We start from the raw sequence: 19,998 nt of genomic DNA on the forward strand, positions 1-19,998 counted from the left end.
GTGTGTGTGTGTGCGCTAATCTCCATGGCAGGTTCCTTGCCATTAGCGCACTACTGAACAAGGCAGCAATTCATTCAGCAGGTTTAACTGTCCTGTGTGTGAGTGTGTGTATGTGTGTGTGAGTGTGTGTGAAAGAGAGAAGGTAAAAATCTGTGTATGTAGTGGTGTGGTAGGTTTCTAAGCGCAGAGTGTGTGTGTTGTTTTTAGAGAATTGTTTCCGTGCGCCTGTCTGCACCATATGGTCCAATGTGGAAAAAGGCCCCTTTAGGGGTCTGTGTGTATGTGAATTTGTATATGTGTGTGTGTAAGGGAGAGAGAGAAAATGTGTATTTATGTGTATGAGTGTGTGTACGGTGGTCTGGTCTACCCAGGGTGAAGCTGTAAAAACAAAAACATCTTGAGAAAGGGAGAAAAAAGTGTACTACATAGGAGCACTAATGTCAAATAACCCAGTTCTCACACACACGCACACACAGCCACACGCGTGCACGTACATGCACATGCACGCACATGCACCATTGCTGTCCTGCAGTTCTTTCCTTTTATCTCATTTGACCTTACATTATTTTGTTTCTTTCTTCTGGTTTTGATAATATTTTCTTTTTCTCTTCCTGTTTTACATTTTTGCCTGTGTGTGTGTGTGTGTGTGTGTTTTTAGTTATTAGGTCTAATTATTTAGTCTGACGTGTTGTTTTACTCCAATGATCACTTTCGATCCCTACTTCAATAATTACTTTCGCTTTAAATCGTAATAATCAGAATAATCACTTTAATTTTCTCCTCAGTAATCACTTTCTTTTCTCTTCTTGTTTTTCATTTGTCTGTTTTGTTTTTCGCATGTCGTTTATTTTGTCTAATTGGCGTAAACCTCAGGGCTGTGGTAATGACTTCTGAGGTTAACGAGCTTCTGCTAACAATCACTCAGTCACTTCCGCGTGCACACACACACACACACACTCTCAGCTAAGCATGTATATACAGTGTACACAGATGGCAGCATGTACTTACAAACAAACACAGTCGTGAAAGGACGTACGTACACACAGACACACACGTGCACAAACTTACACAGCTTATAAAACCTGCAATCACTTTAGTTATCACAAGTTGTCACTTCTGATTCATGACGCTTATTTACGACTTCACTCTGAGAGTTGGAATTGAGGGCCGGGAAAAAAAAAAAAAGACAATTAGTCTTAGTTGTGACATTTCAATAAATAATGTTTCTCAGAGACAAAGCTGAAACAATCAAACCTTGTGGCCGTAACATAAATCTTTAAAATTTCCAAAACATCCCGGGGACTTTTGTGTTTCTGTGTTGAGGAATATTGGGGATATTGTGAAAAGAAAATTTTGAAATGGGAATATAGGCTGTGGAAGATACCTCTGGACTCAGCAGCTCCTGCCACTGCATAAACATCACACTGATTTTTTTTCTCTCTTCAAAAAGACATGAAGTCTTAGATATGTTGCGAAATCTGCCACTTTCCTCTGTCTATATGATACAAAGATAAACGGAGGGGACGACCTAAATGTGATTAAACTGGTGTATGACCAGGAAACATCAGAGTACTTGAACTCATTGTATCGAACTTGAAATCCTCTGTGAGGAGCAGTAAAATCATTAAAAAGTCATAATGCCTGTTAGCATGAAGCCCTGGACTGATGTCTGATTAACTGGGCAATCTTGTCAAAACTTGGTACATTCCTTTGCATTCAGGCACAGCTTCAGGATTTTGGATGCGTAGCTCTGAGATGCTAAATTCCACTGAGCTTTACTGATGACTGGAGCCTGAGTCTTCACTGCAGTCTCCTGCTTGTTCTCCTGGTGTGAACTCTGCTTCAGTCCGTCTCTCTCTCTCTTGTCTCTTGCTCTCTGTGGTATCTTGATATGGTCTGTGTTCTGCTGCGACTTCTAAACATTTACATTTCTGCTTTCAAGTGCTGTTTATATATGGCTCTTATCTGCTATCTAACACACACACGCACATTAAGACAGGGACAGACGGTGAATCAAACCTTTGGCCGTACTGACAGCGACTCTGTTGCTATGTCCATAATAGGACAGGAGGAGAGAGAAAGAGGAAGGCAGAAAGAGAAAAGAGTGCCACATAGGCAGAAGGAGGGGGAGGCAGATAATTTGCCACCAGAGTGTTTTGTGGTGAGGTGAGGCGTGGAACTTTGGTGACTTTAGCTCACAGGCATTTTGTGATACTGCACTGATCCCCTGCAGTGAGATTTCTGTATCCATCCACTACATAAGGGCTCCCCTGGGGCTTCAGCGGGATTCAGTGTCTTGCTCGAGGACACTTTGGCAGGCTGGATTCTTACAGTCACAGGGGAGAAATCTCGGCCTTGCCGGTGAAGGGTGCTTTCGTCTTCTTTAGTCTGCCACCCTGCCCTGCCACCTTTGGCTTGTGTGCTTGAGAGCTGCCCTGTCTTGTTAAGCTCACGCCTCTGGGATCAGTGGCTCCACCCTCGTTCTCCGCAGGAAAGGACACAGAGAAACAAAGGTGCACACAGAGGTGGTAATATCAGCGGTTTCACAACATTCGAGCTCGCAGCCCACTCAACAAATGTAATCTAGTGAAGAAATGTTTACCAAGTCCACCAACTGATCTTAGCATATCAGGATGCTATAATGTGCTGATTTCATCCAGCAGCTGTGTGAGACATTTCACAAAAAAAACCCACAGGTGTCAACCCCACTCTGTGGAGTTGGACCGTGAGTGAAATTTGATGGTTATCTATCTGATAGCTGTTGACATAATTCAGTCTGAAGCAAAGTGAAGCACCAACTGACTGACAAACAAGTTGGTTTTTTTTTCTTCTTTCCTCTCCTGTTAATTATCTCACTTTCAGTGGGTTGGAAACAACAACTTTGAGAAGCAGCACCAGGTTTGGTGTCAGTTTGAAACATGAACTGAGGCAGGTCACCAACTCTGCCGGGTTCCAGAGGTGCTCCTCACAGCCAGTCCTGACCTTCTTTTTATTCTGCAGTGAGGGAAGGGACAGTTCTGTAACGCAGATCAAAGTGTCACACCAGACAGGACCACTTTTCAATTTATCCCCAAGCGATCCTTTGTCAAATGGCTAGAAATCGACAAAATATTTGTCGTTAAATCAATTTGACAGTTCTAGTCTGTTTTCTTTTATTGGGGATAGTTGAATTTATTGCCTCAGGGAGATGTGCCATGAATGGCAGGGTAATACAGAAAGGTTTGCCCACGGAGAGGAGGAGCCACTGATAGAAAGATTAATCATAGTAAAATCATGGCGAGAAGGGGTAAAGTGTCTAACAATACACATTTCTTCTGTTTATGTGCTTTCAGTTGTTTAGTTGTTTTTTCTCGTTTGCTTAGGCAATGGAAATGTCTGTTTCCCATGTTAATGAAGCTCCTTTGAATTTGAATTTTAATGCAGCGAGAAAGAGAAAGAGAGAGAAAGAGAAAGAGGAAATGACACATAGGTGGAAAGAATCTCATCCCTGCTTCTGTCTCACACTGGCTTTCTCTTTCTCTCTGATACGTTTGCAACTTGCGCACGTGCACACACACGCCATAAATGAACAGTAATCGGAAACTTCTTCTCTATTTATCTATCCAAAGAAGTTCAAAGCAAAGATTCACAGATTGTGTGTGTGTCTGTGCATGTGTGTGTCCACGCGCCGTCTGATTCTTATCACACTGTTTGACTCAGAGCTGCTTTTAAGGCAATGAATTCACATCTTGTCCTCTTTCTGTCTCCCTGTCTCTTCCCTTTCGGGCTGTCTCTCTAAATCTCTCCCTGTTTCTTCTTGTGTGTTAATCTCTCTCTCTCTCTCTCTCTCTCTCTCACTCTGTCTCGTGCTCGCTCGCTCGCTCTCTGCAGCTGCAACTACAGAATGAGACTGATAGATGTTCAGTGTGACATAAAATGAAGAAGTGTGAAAGAAAAATCAAACTTACTTGACTAATTTTTTTTTTTTGTACCTCCTACTTCACTCATTCACTCCTCCTAACCCAAATTGACTCAACTGACAGAATCCATTTATTCTTTTCATTTATTTCTCTTATTTCCCTCTCTGTAACGTGCTTCCCACAGTTATATGTTCTTTCTGTTCTTTGTAGAGATTATACCTGTGTAAATCTGTACCCAGAAATATGCAGAGTTGCAGGTTTGACAGGTTGAAAGATAACAGATGACAACTTTGCCTGGAAGGAAAGGAGGAGTCAATTGCCCACCCCGAATCTCTTGGTTATTATTCAGCATGTCAGTCCTCAGACTGATTTGTGGAATATTTTGGGGATGGGTTGGCTTCCTCCCACCCCCTCAGTATCAGCTGATTAGACGTAAAGAAGTAAAGAATTCAGAACTGTCAAGTGTTTGCAGGTTTTTTAATTTTCCCTGCCTTGGAGTTTTTGAATTGTTGCCAGAATTGCGGTTTGTTGTTTGACTGATGCATACCTGGAGCATAATGGTGCAAGTACAAGTAATAAATACAAGCAACAGGTAGTGATTGACAGTAAGAGAGAGAGCCAAAAGGCAGATAGAGGAGAACAGTCAGTTGTACCTCTGGCTAAACACACACACACACACACATATGTGTGTGTGTGTGTGTGTGTGTGTGTGTGTGTGTGTGTGTAAATATATATATATATATATGCATATATATTGAACATTGTACAATACATGATCTGTGGTTTGGCCTCAGGACTTTGGAACATTTTCTAACATGCAGAAGACACTTTCAGCTGTCAGTTGCCGTTATTGAACATGGAATAATGGAAGAAAGTCTCAGCAGCACACAGAGCTTTTTTTTTTTTTTTTTTTTTTTTTGTAATTAATAAGCGGCGTAGATCAGAGAGAGATTAGAGAGATGAATAAAAAGAGATGAAAAGAAGGAAAAAGACAGAGGGAGGAGCTGGGTATAAAACAAGAGATGAAAGGATTTAGGGTGTAGTAACAGCTCGATAGGTTTAAGCACTAAACTGTGTGTTTGTGCGCGTCCATGCTTGTAGTTGTGTGAGTGTATGTGGATTTTTAAGGGTGTACCAGCAGTTAGATGGGTGTGAGAACTAAAGATTACATACTTTTGCTCTTATTACTGATCCACACCTGAATCTCTTGTAAATCTTTGACCTACTTAAAGAGTCCTGATCTAGTTGAGGTCACATGACTTCTTTTCAGCGTGCACTTAAAAGAGGCTGATAAGTTCTGACAGAACATGCAAAATAGGGTGTGTTAGGCTTCCTCATTATTTTGATGCCTGGTAAGCTGATAGCTAACATATATAGCATATCACACCGGCAGGGGAAGAAAGGCCTCCTGAGATCAGGAATTGAGCCAACATGTTTGGAAATAAAGCACAAAAATTGCCAGATCGTCTGAGTGATAAAATCAGTCTACTTTTCCCGGCTTATCTCTGGGCTTTAGCAGCTGACGGACATTGCACATCACTATCTTTAACGATCGAAATCCTAATTACTTCGTTTGACAGGCAAAGTAAATGGACAGGAATATTGAAAACAGGTGCAGACACACACAGAGCGCTGATTTGACCGACGTGGGACAATCATCCAGCCGAACGAGGTGTGTCACTCTGCACATCACCTTTTAGTCACTCTTTGAGATCAGTACAGTGGGATGGCTCAGCTGCATGTACACACTAACACAGCTGACCTGTTTCTGTACGCAGCACCGGTAATACCGATGATGATGATGTGACGTTAGGTGCAATGCTTTGTCGGCCTGTGGGTCAGAATAAGACAAGCTAACTGATGTCAAAGTGAATTTCAATGGCAGGTGCAGATGCATTTCAGAAGACAAGCTTCAAGAATATCTGCTGTCTTTTTCTAACTTACAAATCCTGTGCTCCTGTGACCCCCCCCAATAAAATTGTCCAGAGCACCGTGAGATGATCACAGGTGATTGGTGTTGACTTAGAGATTTTAGCAGATTGGCAGCTTGTGTTCCAGATGAAATTAAAACACAAGACATGTGAAACAAACTAATGTGGGAGTAAACTTTCAAACAAAGCATATGGATGTCGCTTTGAGTGTGACATAAGACGCACTCCTATGTGTGTTTATGTGTGCAACTGCGGCTTCTTTAGACATTCAGAAATTCAGTTTATTCCTAAAAAAATCTTATTAGCATAAATGTTAACTGACGTCTTCAACTGTTTGCGTGTGTGTGTTTGTGTGTGTGTGTGTGTCAAAGAGCTTTTATCTCAGACAGTGATGTCGCAACAACCTGCAACTTCCCCAAGCACTGGAAAACAATGTATGTATGTATGTGTGTGCGTGTGTGTGTGTGTGTGTGAAGAGAGTAAAGATGAAAATGAGTGAAAAGCAGTGAATGTGTGTCCCCTCCCTCCCTTTTATTTTTCCGGTAAACAGTCTTCATTACTGTATAGCCGGGCGACGAAGCAGCAGCTTTAATTAGGAGAAAAACTTTTATGCCCCCTTAGAGAAAGAAAAGCCTTCCTTTTGAGTTTGTTGACGTGTCCTCCTTGTCAAAAATATCACACCTGCTGTTACAGGAAAGAGTGATAGCCTGAAGTGAAAACAAAAAACTTTGCCTGACATTTCAACCCCGCTCTTGCAGTCTGTGTCTTCTGTAACTCAAAGAAATTCAGCACGAAAGCTTCAGGTATTGCCTTTCTAGCCTTTATATATATATATTGAAAGCTTTAAAATCGATGCATGATGATTTGCTGGGAACCTCCACACTCCTTCTTTCGGTGGTCTCCAATGGACAATTGTCACTCCGTTACTGGGATTATTATTGTTTTAGCCATAATCGTGAGGCTTTATTGTTGTAAAATGGTTCCTACTTTGTTATTGCTCTATGTTTCCAGTTAATTTTCAGTCCAAAGGAAAATGATTGTTCACTCTGTCTTTGTTGAAAAGGTTCTTGATTGTTTTAATGCAGAATATAATGTAGTAATTCACTTAGAGCTAGTTGTCTGCCTCTGTAGTCCCTCTGGGCAGGACGAAGTCTCATAACCATCCGCTTTCTCGTCCGTCTGTGTGTATTTGCGTGTGTGTGTATGTGTGTATCTGTCAGTTGTTATGCAGGATAGAGGAAATGAAAGCTCAGACTGAGCCCCAAGGCTTTTCTTAACTGTCTCAGTGTCCTTCACATGCATGTGTTTGTGTGTTGCTGTGTGTGTGTGTGTCTGGGCCCAAGCACATCTGCTCTCATAAATAAGTTTGTGAGAAAGCATGAGTCCGAGTGCTTAAATGTGGAAAGAATACACTCGTGTTCTGTCTTTCTTGCCCTGATATACTGCAGTACATTAATGTACGCACGCAGGCAGACATCGCGGACACAAACCCACATGCATGTACTGTATGCACACGGTGTAAGGAAATGATTGAATCTCAGCTTTTATTGTGAAATACTGGGCAGCGCTGCCACCTCCTTCCTCTATTTTGTTCTTTGCCGGTGTGTGTGTGTCTGTGTGTGTTTGTGTTCATAATGTATTACATCATTCTGTTGCTACTGGTTATTACTACATGTACTGTAATTTAATATATTTTTGTGGCGATTATATTTATTTAGTAAAACAATATTTCACTTTACTGCACTGATGTTCACTACCTTAGTTTATTGTTCAGTTTGCTCACATTTCTACGACGCATTTTGTGTGAGCGTAATTTCCTGGTTGTCCCCCAGCAACCCCCGAGCTCTGATCACAGGAAGTTGAGAGGAAGTTGTCAGGTCTCCGCTATGCCCCCGCAGCTTAACACCCCCTATAGTGCTGAGCATATAAAAGAGTGAAGAGGAGCAAGAGGGAAGGGAGGGGCCAGCGTTGTGGCCCCCGTCATGGTCTTGTTGGTGCGGCACTCTACTTCTTTTTCGTGTGTGTGAAATGCCCTCTACTTTGCCTGTTCAAGGTGCGAATGTTGCGCTGCCGCACTGCCTCACAGCTCTGTATAAAAGGTACGATGACAGGACTGGGGTGCATCGACATCTGTACAAACAGGGTGAGATTCCAGGATGGGACAGGGGTGTGACTTGTTGATCACGTGCGACCCACCACAAGGTGATTTAAAAAATCAGCCAGCAGCTAACTCAAAGAAGGAGAACAGTAACCAAAAATAATTAAGTGATGGATGCCAACTGGGTGATGGACTTGGACCGGTCTTCCTCCTGACTAGCATGGACAGCATCTTTGGCTGTGAGCCCTCCTGGGACACGGCAGCCAGGCGTGGAAATGTTCCCCCACTAGAGTTTCATTTTTAATGATTCTTTTTTTTTTCTTTTTTACCTCAAACTGCCAGGTAGCAAAGCTGGATTATTGTGGGTGTGTATGCAAATTAGCCCATAGGCTGACATGAGCCATGGGTTAAAAATGCTGTTGGTGGTTAACCAATAAATGCACAGCCGTTGACATCCCCAGGGTGAACATGGCATAAGGGTGCATCTGTCTGCTGTCTGTGGTTGTCTTGTTGAGTTTTGTTAAGGACTGCAGGACCGGCGGGAGGGATTTAAAGGAACCAGGTTAACAAAGCTGCATTTCAGCTGGAGAAACCTGATTCTGGGTCCAAGCACCACTCACTTAACTGGGTTTTCTAATGGTGCTTTAAAAATACACATGCACAGAAACAAAGAGCAGGACGGGGTAATGACTGCTTTGACAGTCGTGCGGTGGGATTTGTAAAATCCGACAATTGAAGGTAGGAAGACCCACACCACAAGCGTTGAGATAAAGCTTCTCACTGCAGTTTTCAAACAGTGTGCTGTGTTTGTGTCCTCAGTGTGTTTCTGGCGTTTTGACTCTCACAGTCAGTGTTTATTATGCGTGCGTGTGTGTGTGTGTGTGTGTGTGCCCCTCGGTGTGTGGAGGGTTTCAAATCAATATCCCGAGACAGACTCTATCATTCTGTCTTTGAACACAAGCACAGAAAGTCACTGCCTGTGTTTTGAAACTCTAAAAAATAAAAAAATAAAAATACCAGGTTGCTCTCTAAAACAGTTGTTTCAGGGGATTTAGATACATCACACACTGCGTGTGTTCGTCGACTAAAGCTGAATAAGTACTCATGCATAAAATGGGGTAATTGCTGTCAGCTCTGAGTGGCTGTGTTGTGTGATGCTGATGTTGTGGGTTGTTCGTCATTTAATATTCATATTTTCTTGGCTTGTGGTTTTGCGATGTGTTACCACCATGGATGTGTTCTCTCTCTCGCTCTCTTTTGTTTCATACACTACTTTGTCTTTTTTTTTAACTCTTTGTTTTTTTTGTTTTTTTTTTAAAGAAGGCTTTTTAAAACAGATGCCTCTTTAATACAATATTTCTAGGATTTGGAGAATGCACTTCAATTATTTATCAGACACGGCTTTTGATGTGTTTGTCTTTTGTGTATGTATGTGAAGTGCTTCTATTGAGTATCCCTGTATACTGTCAGCGTGTTTCTTTTGGTATTAAGACCACGGTTTAATACTTTTATCAGAGTGCGAAATGTTTTTCTCTTTGTTTGAAGAATTTCAACATGTTTCACCTGGGAAAAAATCTTTGTTGTGCGTTCGGTTTGTTTTAACACAGCAACAGATTTCAAACTTGTGATTGTTTGGTGTGTGTGGGTGTGTGTAGACATGTTTTCCTGTAGTTGTGGGGACACATTCACACTGTGGGGATCTTTACCTTAGTACTGGGGACAAAATTCAAGTCCCCACAGCGTAAATCATTAAATATTTGGGTGAAGTGTTGCTTTAAGGTTAGGTTAAGGTTAGAATTAGGTTAAGGTAAGGGTTAGGATTAGGCAAGTAATGTTTATTGTTATGGTTAGGTGGTGATTAAGCCTCCGGGAAATGAATATAAGTCTATGAAATGTCCCCAAAAGTGATGCAAACACGACTCTGCGTGTGTGTGTGTGTGTATGTGGTGCTTGGTTGATGTGCAGGAAGAAACTAAATGGGGATTTAATGAAGTTGGATTACTTTTAAATAACATAAATGGTGAGATGGATATGGCAGAACCAATCTTTTAATGCAGTCACACATGAAAGTATTTTTTTCATCATTAATCACCATCTCGTAGAATTCGGTGACATGTAACTGCTGATCAGTCCCTGTTGGAGAATGTGAATGGAGTGTGTTTTTGTTGTATTTGTTCTATAGCTGAGGATTTGTTAATACGTGTTTACGTGTTACTTTCGTTGTTAAACAAACTTGGAAAAATGTGATCTTGTAGGTTTTGTGTATAGTTTTCTTTTTTCTGTGTGTGTGTGAGATCCATCAACATCTCTTCTCACTTCTAAACTGTCTCTTGCTGGCCAGATTAACAATAACTAATTACGCACACACACACTCTTTGCTGTCTGTCTCTGTGTGTGTTTTCCATACTCCCACATGTGTGAAGCTGCGCTCCCTCACGACAGTTTTACGATTTATGCCTAGTTATAAATGAGATTTATCTCTCACGCACACAACGCACGCACACGTGCAACATATTGCTGTTGACCACAATTTGCTCACCGCAGAAATCGGTTACGGTGACATCATCAGTGATGGTGAGAAAGAGGCAGAGGGAGATACATTTTTAAAGGAGCTTTCTTAGACGTGACCACACATACATGGTATGCTCCACACACACATTGACACACAGACAGAGTAGGCTCTGAGGACCATAGCAGGGGAGCTGTGTGTGTGTGTGTGTGTGTAAAGTTAAAATCCAGACAGTCATTCCAGAGGCCAGACTATTGAGTCTTATAAACTCTCAGGTCACAGATTATTGAAATAGCAGAAGAGATATATAGTCTGCGCCTGTGTGTGTCTTTCTGTTTCACTATTTTACTAAAACATCACTAATCCTGAGCATACCCAGAAATCCAGACTCATGTGTGTGTATTTACGTGCAGAAATGATTTAATGAAGCAACGCAGGTGTGTGTGTGTGTGTGTGAAAGATTTTGATGCAGTGTCTTTTCCTTCATTTGAGCTAGCAGCTTGGATCTGTGTATTTGTGAGTGTGTTGTAACACTGATTTATTTCAGCATCATTTATAGCCCCAGTGGGACCTGAACCAGCAACCTCTTGGCAGTTCTTTCACTGAAACAGTCTAACATGCACACAGACAGTCTATTGTGTGGGCTAATCTGACGAAACACACCTTGTTTTAACCTTCCAACCTCCACACTTTGTCTAGGAACACTTGGACAGCATAAAAAGTCCAAATCCATTTGTTTAGAAAGTAACCTGTTTTTATGCTCCTTTGACCACCTGTGGGCCTTGACACACACGTTTCAAAATAAAGTTTAATAGTCCGTGAGTCCCAGGGTGTTGGCGCTTTCAAATTTGCTTTTGCAGATAAAAATATTGAGTTTGTGTCACGCTGAGTAAGTCACAGTCGGAAAACTGGGTTTATGTCACCGGTAGTAGCACTTTCTGTTTCACTGTCTCTTGCCTGTGTGGTAAAGTTAAAGAGTTAATTGAGCTTGAAAGCAGAAATTCAACAGTTTCACTTTGTAGACCAGTTAAGAGAATCTTAATACTGTCCCTCCTCTCTGTAGTTTCTGAGGCACACTTGAACCGTATTTTAAATCCCCAAGGTGCTCAGTAGCCAAAAGACCTTATACTGGACAGCTCCCAGTTAAGTGTTTATATGTGTGCTGGTGTTAACCAGTGTTCTGCTTTTAACTCCCCAACGGGGTAAACAGCCCTCCTGCAGAGTATCACACACACGTATCACAGTGCTTCCCAGACCCTGTGTGGTGCAGTAATCTAATCGAGGTCAGATTCCTCTAATAGACTTTTAATAAAGTTTGTGTGGAGGTGGTGGGGGTGAGGGCTGTGTGTGAGTGTGTGTGTTTTTGTAGACGCAGGATGGATGCACTTTTCTGCTGCTTCTTCTTTGCATCTTTACTTTATGTTTTGTCACTTAACAACCAGCAAAGAGACACACACACACATTAAAGCTAACAAACAAGTAAGGAAAAAGTCAAATTAAGTTAGTTGGCTAACTTTGATAGCTTGTGTGATCATCTGCAGACGTCATTCTGCTTTCCGTTTTTTGTTCATTTTAACTAAATATTTTTTTGTTTGCATCTACAGTTTAAGACGTTAGGAAATCGAGTATGTTTGAAGTAACAGTCTGATGTAATAAACTGTATCTGTGAAATCACAGGTTTTGCTTTTTACACCCAAACGTACACCAACACACACCCACACACACAAAGGAAAGCAGACACATAAGTCACACAGTCTGAGCTTGTTTCATTTTTCGATTCTTCTAACGTTTCTTCGCTGCGCTTAATGAATAGATGTGTATCTGTCAGTCACGTCGAGTGATTGAAGCTGTTGTGATATCGACACACACACACTCACACACACGTGCCTACAAGCACGCCACACTTGTGTGTTGCCCAGAAGTAAGGGGAGAAGTAGAGATTGAGAAAGAGACGGCAGCAGAGAAGAGGGATGGAAATATCTGAAGGTGGGTGGAAGCAAAAGATTAACTGAGAGAGCGAGATAAAAGATGGACAGATAGGCAGAGGGGACGTGCGCCTTCAGCTGTGGTTTTTTGTGTGTTGGTGAGAACAGGACTGATGCAGACAGGCAGCCAAAGTGTGAAGGAGTAGAAACAGAGGGAGGGACTCTCATAACATAAGAGAGAGGTATTGAAATGGGAACCTCTGATTAAGTTTGACATTTAAGATGACATGTTTTGCATGCTGTTACCCCATTACAAATGAGTCTGGGAGAGTGTGTCTGCATGCGAGTCTATACAAGTGTGTGTGGTGTGTGTGTGTGTGTGTGTGTGTGTGTGTGTGTGTGTGAGAGAGAGAGAGATTTGCTTGATCCATGGCAGGAATGAATTGGGCCCCTGCTACACAACAGATGAAGTGTGTGTGTGTGTGTGTGTGTGTGTGTGTAAGAGTTCTGGCATCGATTAGGGGCCTAGCAGGCAACTGAAAGCTTTAAGTCTTAAAATGGCAGGTGGACTCTGTCTCTCTGTGATTTTATGGTGTCCCCCCTCTCTCTCCCTCCTTCTGTTTCTCTCCCCACCCCCCTCCCTATCTTCAATTAGACTCCTGCCTCTGCAAAATCAACTCCAAGCTGTTTCTCGTGGGCCCCCCACCCCTCCTTCCCCCGCTTCAGCTCACTCTTTCCCCTCTTGTTTCTGGAAGAGCCCGGACACACCCGCGCTCCCATTCGGCGCCCGAACCAAGCGCCACATAGCAGCGTGCGCTTGCGGCCGATTCCTATTATTAACCCACCGCTCTAAATAGGCTCGGTTTCATGGACTGATCTGTTTTGTCTATGTGGGTACCAAAACGGTCATGTGCGAGCTGCTTTCATTAATATTTTCTTCAGCTGCTTTCATTTACTGACACGTAACCTAAAGCTACAAGCCGTTTCAGCGTGACTGCCATTTTGTGCATCAGTGGGCGACTTAGAAGTAATAATCTGTGACTTTTTCATATAAATAAGTGACTGCTGAGTGATGCAACACGGCCATGAAAGCTTTGACTGACAACAACAATAACAGCTAGTGTCTGCCAGGTCCCTCCAGGGAAAACCTTTTTTTCTGTACAGGAAGTCATGTGTTTCAGGTTTCTGGCAACAACTTCAATAGTATTTACTGGGAGTAGAGAAACAGTACGAGAGCACGGTCAACAAACCATGAACTATGTACAGGAGTCTCTATGATGCACAGTCAGATAGAAGTGGCAGCAGGTTAATCAGTTTAGAATTATCAACAACAACAAATAATAATGACACTAATAATAATAAAAATAATATTCCAATAGTTTCTTTTCAAGCAAAAATTCCAAATATTTGTTGCTTCTAGCTTCTCAAATGTGAGAATCTGGTGCATTTCCTCGTCTTCACATTGAGGAATGAAACCTGTAGATATTCTGTTGGGTGTTAATCAGACCAAACAGCCAATTTAAAGTCATGGATTTTAGGCTTCAGGACATGATGATGGACATTTTTTTTAACCGTTTATTTGTTTGTAGACCAAATTTGTAAATACAGACAATAATCTGAAATTTGACTTTAACTGACTGATTTCTCACGTCGTGACAAGACTGATGGAACAAAATATGAAAATGAAAAGTATTCAAAATCATAATTTGCTTATGCATACATTGCATACATGAACATGCAGATATACTGTACACAACGGTCACCTTATAAGTCATGAATATTAACTTAAAAATAAAATTCTGCTCACGCATTCAACCTGTTCTCTAATAGGAGGGTTAGGAGGAAATATGTTATGGAGTCCATTTGCTCTTGCATTAATTCACCCAAACCAGGAACCTCATTATGGGTTGCAGAGTTGGTTTAAATCAACCAGCCATTATGCTGCAAGATGCTCCAGGGGCAGCCAGTCGGATGTCTGACCTGATCCATCTTGGAGGTTTTGGACAAATTAGACCCAAAATGCACTAGAATTTGTTGAAAAGTTGAAATAATTGGAAGTTGTTTTTGTTTTTTCTGCATTAACTTTGAAGAATGAGAGGAGATTGCCTTTGAAATAACCCTCTGCTGTAGCCTATGAACACTGTGCTGTTTCCACTGGCAAAACTTAAACTCACTTTGGAGATTAGGAGAAGTTTTCGAGGATGCTTCTTAAGGAAGCTATTTGCTTCCTACCTTTTTTTCTCCTCTTGCACCACCTTCCTCTGCTCCTGTTTCTGTCTGTCCATTTCCCCAGACAATCTCAGTTTTTTTTTTCTTTTAAAAAGATGAAAATGATTCTGTTTCCTGTCTAAAACCTCTCCTCCCCTCCGAGAGCCTGTTCTCCTTCCCTCTTTCCATTTACCTCTGACAGACCTTCTTCCTCAGACCTGTACCCTCACCTCTCTGTAAATGTGTCTGGCTTTTCAAAAACCAACAAAAGACACACCATGGAACAGAGGATGAGAGACGGCAGCACAAGAAGAGAGTGAGGACGGATGACAAGGAGCAGGAAAAGTCCGGACAAAAGAGCGAGAGAAAAATATGAGGGGACAAAATGACACGGATCCAGAAACTCAAAGAAAAGTTTGAGGGAGATTTCCTTTAGCGTTGCTTCTTCATATGTTACACATTAATCCTTTGTTTATGAAAACTAGAGATGCTAACTGCAGCCGTCCCACATGGAGGGGAAGAGTAAAGCTATCTGAAGACAGAAGAAATACTTGACCAGATTCGGCATTTGATCCATAAAGTAATTGGATGAAAATGGTTGAGATGTGCGGGTTATCTCATTCCTGTTGTCTGAGAGAAAAAGACTTCCTTTGGTTTGTTCCATTCATTTTAGTGGTCTTCTGGTGTTATGTAATGATTCTGTGCACATTATATGGCTGTGTTGGAGTTGCGCAACACTCACTCAACTTAAGTGTTACATAAAATCATGATAGTCGTTTTACATCCACTGTCACTTTGTTGCTGATATGATTATTCGATCAGACAATTAGTTAGTTGTCCGTTTTTGTATTTCAAATTGAGTAGTGGAGTTTTGGTGGGACACAGCAAGAAGTTTGAATACCCACTCTTAGCTCCACTGCAAACAATGCATATTTTTATGGACTGATTCATTGGTAATGAAAATATTTTGTTGCTTTTGCAGCCCCTGTTGTTCAAACTGCCGTTGGTGGTATTGAGTAGCTTTTGGTTTAAGCAGTACCCAACTGAAAGCAACGTTGATGTGTTGCTTTCAAAAGTTTTAAGACTTTTCGGTTAACTGAAGGGATGATTTACAGTGCGACTGTGATAAAAGTTGCTTGACACCAAGAGACACAGAAAAACTTCTCCAGAAGGGTTCCCCGATCTTTGCCAGACATATACGACTAAAACAGCCCTTTCGGTACATCCTTCAGCAGATGTCTTGAGTGTGATTATTGGCAATTTCAGATAAAAAGCCTCACTGACGTTTGGGACTAATTGTAGTTGATGGAAATGATTAACTGACGCATTTATCCTGACTATCATATTGAGGCCATTGTGGTATATAGGGTCTAATTGTCGCTAGTAGCAGTAGTTGTTATGCGGTATGTTGTGGTGGGTTGTACCTAATTGTAGTTGATAGTAATGGTTCCAGTCTGTGTATACAGCCTGAAGCAGACAAAGGCTGTACTGCGACATGGACACACACACACGCACAGATGCACACACCCAGAAACAGAAACGTGCACGACAGCTTTTTAACACACGCACACTCCTCCTGTTCTTACCCACATCTTGGAACATGCAAGCGACACGTCAGACGTATGCAAATGATCATGTGACGCCAGTGTAAATAAATAATATATTGATTGATGGTTTCACAGCTCACTGTGGAAATCTTAACGGGGCTGATGGAAACACAGTGAGACCAGTCAGTGCTTCTTAGGTCGGGATTTCAGCTTAATGCTTCACCACAGCGATCTGTAGTTTTCCACTGTGTGTGTGTGTGTGTGTGTGTGTGTGTGAGTGAATGATGAATTCTGACTGGGTGTGGTGAACATCAGATGAGATTTTCCTCTGTTCCCTGCACTCACACACACACACGCACATGCAGAGACACACACAGCGAGTGCCAGGGCTGGTTTAGGCGTGGGCCCTTGCAGACATAAACTGCTTTATTTTAATAGTTGTATGGTAGAGAACGAAGGAAGGGAAAAAATGTTAAAATACTAGAAAGGCCTGAGAGAGAAAATTGGATTCAACAAAGAAAGCAGCCCTCTCTTTGTCATTTGTGTTCTCTTTTTCTGTGTTTGTGTGTGTGTTTTATTTTCTCTTTTCCTCCTAATCCCCTAGATTACATTACAGGGTTGTTAAAATATGGTCCTTTTTAATATGTTTATGCGTATCTGCATGTGCTTGTTTATGTTCCTCTGATTATCTGTATTCAGCTACATTCTTCTTCTTCAGAAGTGTGTGTGTGTGTGTGTTTGTTGATTCCCTCATGCTCTGTGCAGTTTGCTATCAGCAAATAACAGTAAGCATGTATCTCTCACACACACACAGACACACACACACACACACTCACTGTCTCTCCTCCTCATATTGCATTGATCTAAAAGTGATCAGCTTTTGTCTTCTATCAGGCATCTGTTGGGTTTCACTGTGTTTATTACTGAACACACACACACACACACACCCACAGATACGCGCACACACACGTACGCGCATACACTACACAGCTTATGGGTCAATGGGTTGACTGTGTTTACAACTGAATATGAACTGAACAACCACAAATAAACAGACGCACACACTCACGCACATACGTGCACGCACACGCACGCACACACACACAGGCTCACACAATATCTCTGTCTCTCTCTCCCTCTCTGTCATGTTGTGAACAGAGCAACCACAATTGTTCTCTTTTCAAACAAAAGAAACATTATGGTTTAACATAAAACACATGGCTGGTTATTTGATGGCTTTGTATCGTGATTATAAGGGAGGGGAGGGAACGATGGAGGGAGGGAGGGGGGAGGGGGCAGGAGCTGAAAGAAAATTTCTAATGATGGAATTACTCAAATTATTGTAGCAGTTGTTCTTGCGTGTGAAAGAGGGCAATAGAGAGTAAAAAATCGACTGAGACGGAAGGACATTGCCCCGATAAGTGCTTTTTTCCCCCCCTCGTTTGATGGAGGTATTTTGCACTGATTATAAATGAGCATGTTGAAAGGAGATTAGAGGGAGGTGAAAGTAAACTGTGATTTAAAACTGAAGAAAATCTGACAGAAAGCGAATACAGAAGACGGAGGAAACCGAAGGACGGGAGGTGACACGGAGCATGAGAGACGGCAAGAGACAGAGAATTCGGGAGCCAGAAAAAGAATGAAAGGCGCGCAGAAAGAGACGCAAGAAAGAAGAGAGAAATTTGGAGGGCTGGAGGGGATGAATTGCAGTCTGCTGCCTCCCTCATCCATCTTTCTGATATGGGGTGTGTGGGTTTGATGTGGTTGTCTGTTGGCCATTCTCCACATCTCTCTTTCTCCCTCTGTCTCCCCCTCTTCTCTCTGTGCCTCACCCTCTTCTCTCTTCCACTCCTCCCCTCTCTCGCGCTCCCGGGCCTCTCTGATATGGTTTGAGTTTTGATGTGGTTGTGTGTTGAAGATTCTCACGGATGGTTTCCATAATGATAAAAAGATTCACTGCCTGGTTTAAGAAAAAAAAAGGCAAAAAGTTGCACGTAAGGATGCTATGAACATTCCAACACACACGCGCACGCACACACATACACGCACACACACACACAGGCACACACACACACACACATCTCTCACAGCTGAGATGTTTCTGATTTGTTGGGCCTGTTTTTCTTTGACGAGGTTTGTGGTCGAGGATCGTCACAGATTTTAGCCCTCAAAGAAGTTTTGTAAATTGAATCAAAACAATTCTGTACTCACGCATCATTGTCAGAAAATTGTATATGTGTGTGTGCACATGTGATCCACAGTAGATTATTATTATTTGAGTCCTGCAGACACCTTCTACCTGTTACTGTCTTGATTTTAACAGATTATGAAAATATGCTTGATGTTTTCATCCCCCGAGTCCTTCATGGCTGCAGAAACAATAGTCTGCATTCTGTAATGTCAACGAATACCTCAAACGTTGTGTCTTTTCACCTTATCAGAGATGGTGAGGAAGAAGAATCCCCCGATCCGGAGTGTGGGAGGTGAGGAAGAGGAGGAAGAAGAGGGGAGGAGGCCAGCGGGAGAAGAGGAAGAGGAGGGAGAGGAGGAAGGGAGAGTAGGAGCAGAGGCCGAACGCATAAACCGACCTTCTGAACCGGAATCCTCTGACCGGATCAGAGGAGATGAACAGCAGGAAGAGGAGGAGGGAGAAAGCGAGTGCGTGTCCTCATCTGTCTCACCCTCATCTGTTGGTGACCGCTACAGTAACGAGGAGAGAGTGGGGAGGAGAGGAGGAGGAGGAGGAGGAGGAGGAAGGGCCAAACAGGCATTGACTGACAGACCTGAGAGCCAGTCGGAGGCTGAGGATGGGGAGAAAGGAGTGGAGGAGGGAGAGAGGAGTGAAAGAGACCGAGGGGAGGCAAATCATCTCGCTTCTCCTCTCCTCTCTGCTCCCCACCTGCTCCACAGACAGGAAGGAGGGGAGGAGTCGACAACCGAGACGCCTGCACTCGCCTCCAGCCCCTCTCCCAAACTCCAGGACTTCAAGTGCAACGTGTGCGGCTACGGTTACTACGGCAACGACCCTGCTGACCTGGTGAAGCACTTCAGGAAGTATCACCTGGGTCTGCACAACCGCACACGGCAGGATGCTGCCCTCGACACGCACATCCTGGCCCTCCACAACATGGCTCCCCAGCACACACCTCTGGGTAATTCCAGCTTTCTGCCTAATGCGTTCACCTTGTGATTATCTTGTAAAGTACACTCAGCAAAAATACACGCACAGAAAAACTTTTTTCACAACTTGAACTAAAATACTTGTTTTAATCTTTATCCATCCATCATTTTAGAGCGGCCTTTTCTTGTGACCAGTCCAAACCACGCCTGTGCAATCATCACATTGTTTAATCAGCCCTGTTAATAAAGCCCTGTTCAAATACACATTTTTTGTATTCGAGTACGCTCACCGTGCAGCAGTTTATTGCAAAAACAACAACTTGTCGATTGCTGATCTTAAAGTTTTCCCTCCCTCCCAGAAGTGAGAAGTTCCTGTAAGTTTGTGCCCCTGGCAGCCTGACCCCTGTTTGTTTATCTGCTTCTACTAGTCTGACCCCTCCATGTGTTTCTGCCCTCAGATACGCAGACAGGACAGGGGCAGAGGAACCAAGCCAAAGAGTCGGGGAAGACGAGACCAGACGTACACAATCAACAGCACAGGACAGTTATGATGAATGGCACATACGACGTTCAGGTAAGCGCCAGCCGCGGTCCACAACGACAGATGAATAGATTTGACGCACATTCATCAGTGCATTCAGTCTCACTTTAAAATCCTGTCGGCGTCACACTCACAGAAGTTGCAAACAGCTTCTATGTTCGCTGGAGCTCAATGCTTAATTTAACTGCTTGTTTTGAGTGTCTTATATATATATATATAT

General features: G+C 42.6%; 1 protein-coding gene across 4 annotated transcripts in view; it reads left to right on the forward strand.

Moving 5' to 3' along the window:
- Positions 1 to 19,998, forward strand: part of trps1 (trichorhinophalangeal syndrome I) — a 110,460-nt gene that overhangs the window by 28,379 nt on the left and 62,083 nt on the right. For all 4 annotated transcript variants that reach the window (XM_046416959.1, XM_046416958.1, XM_046416962.1 and 1 more), the window contains exons 3-4: positions 18,559 to 19,269; positions 19,696 to 19,811. In XM_046416959.1, coding sequence (XP_046272915.1) covers positions 18,559 to 19,269; positions 19,696 to 19,811 — 827 coding nt within the window. The remainder of the gene's footprint in view (positions 1 to 18,558; positions 19,270 to 19,695; positions 19,812 to 19,998) is intronic.

The sequence above is a fragment of the Scatophagus argus genome, chromosome 17, assembly GCF_020382885.2.
Source record: "Scatophagus argus isolate fScaArg1 chromosome 17, fScaArg1.pri, whole genome shotgun sequence".
Classification (NCBI taxonomy): Eukaryota; Metazoa; Chordata; class Actinopteri; family Scatophagidae; genus Scatophagus; species Scatophagus argus.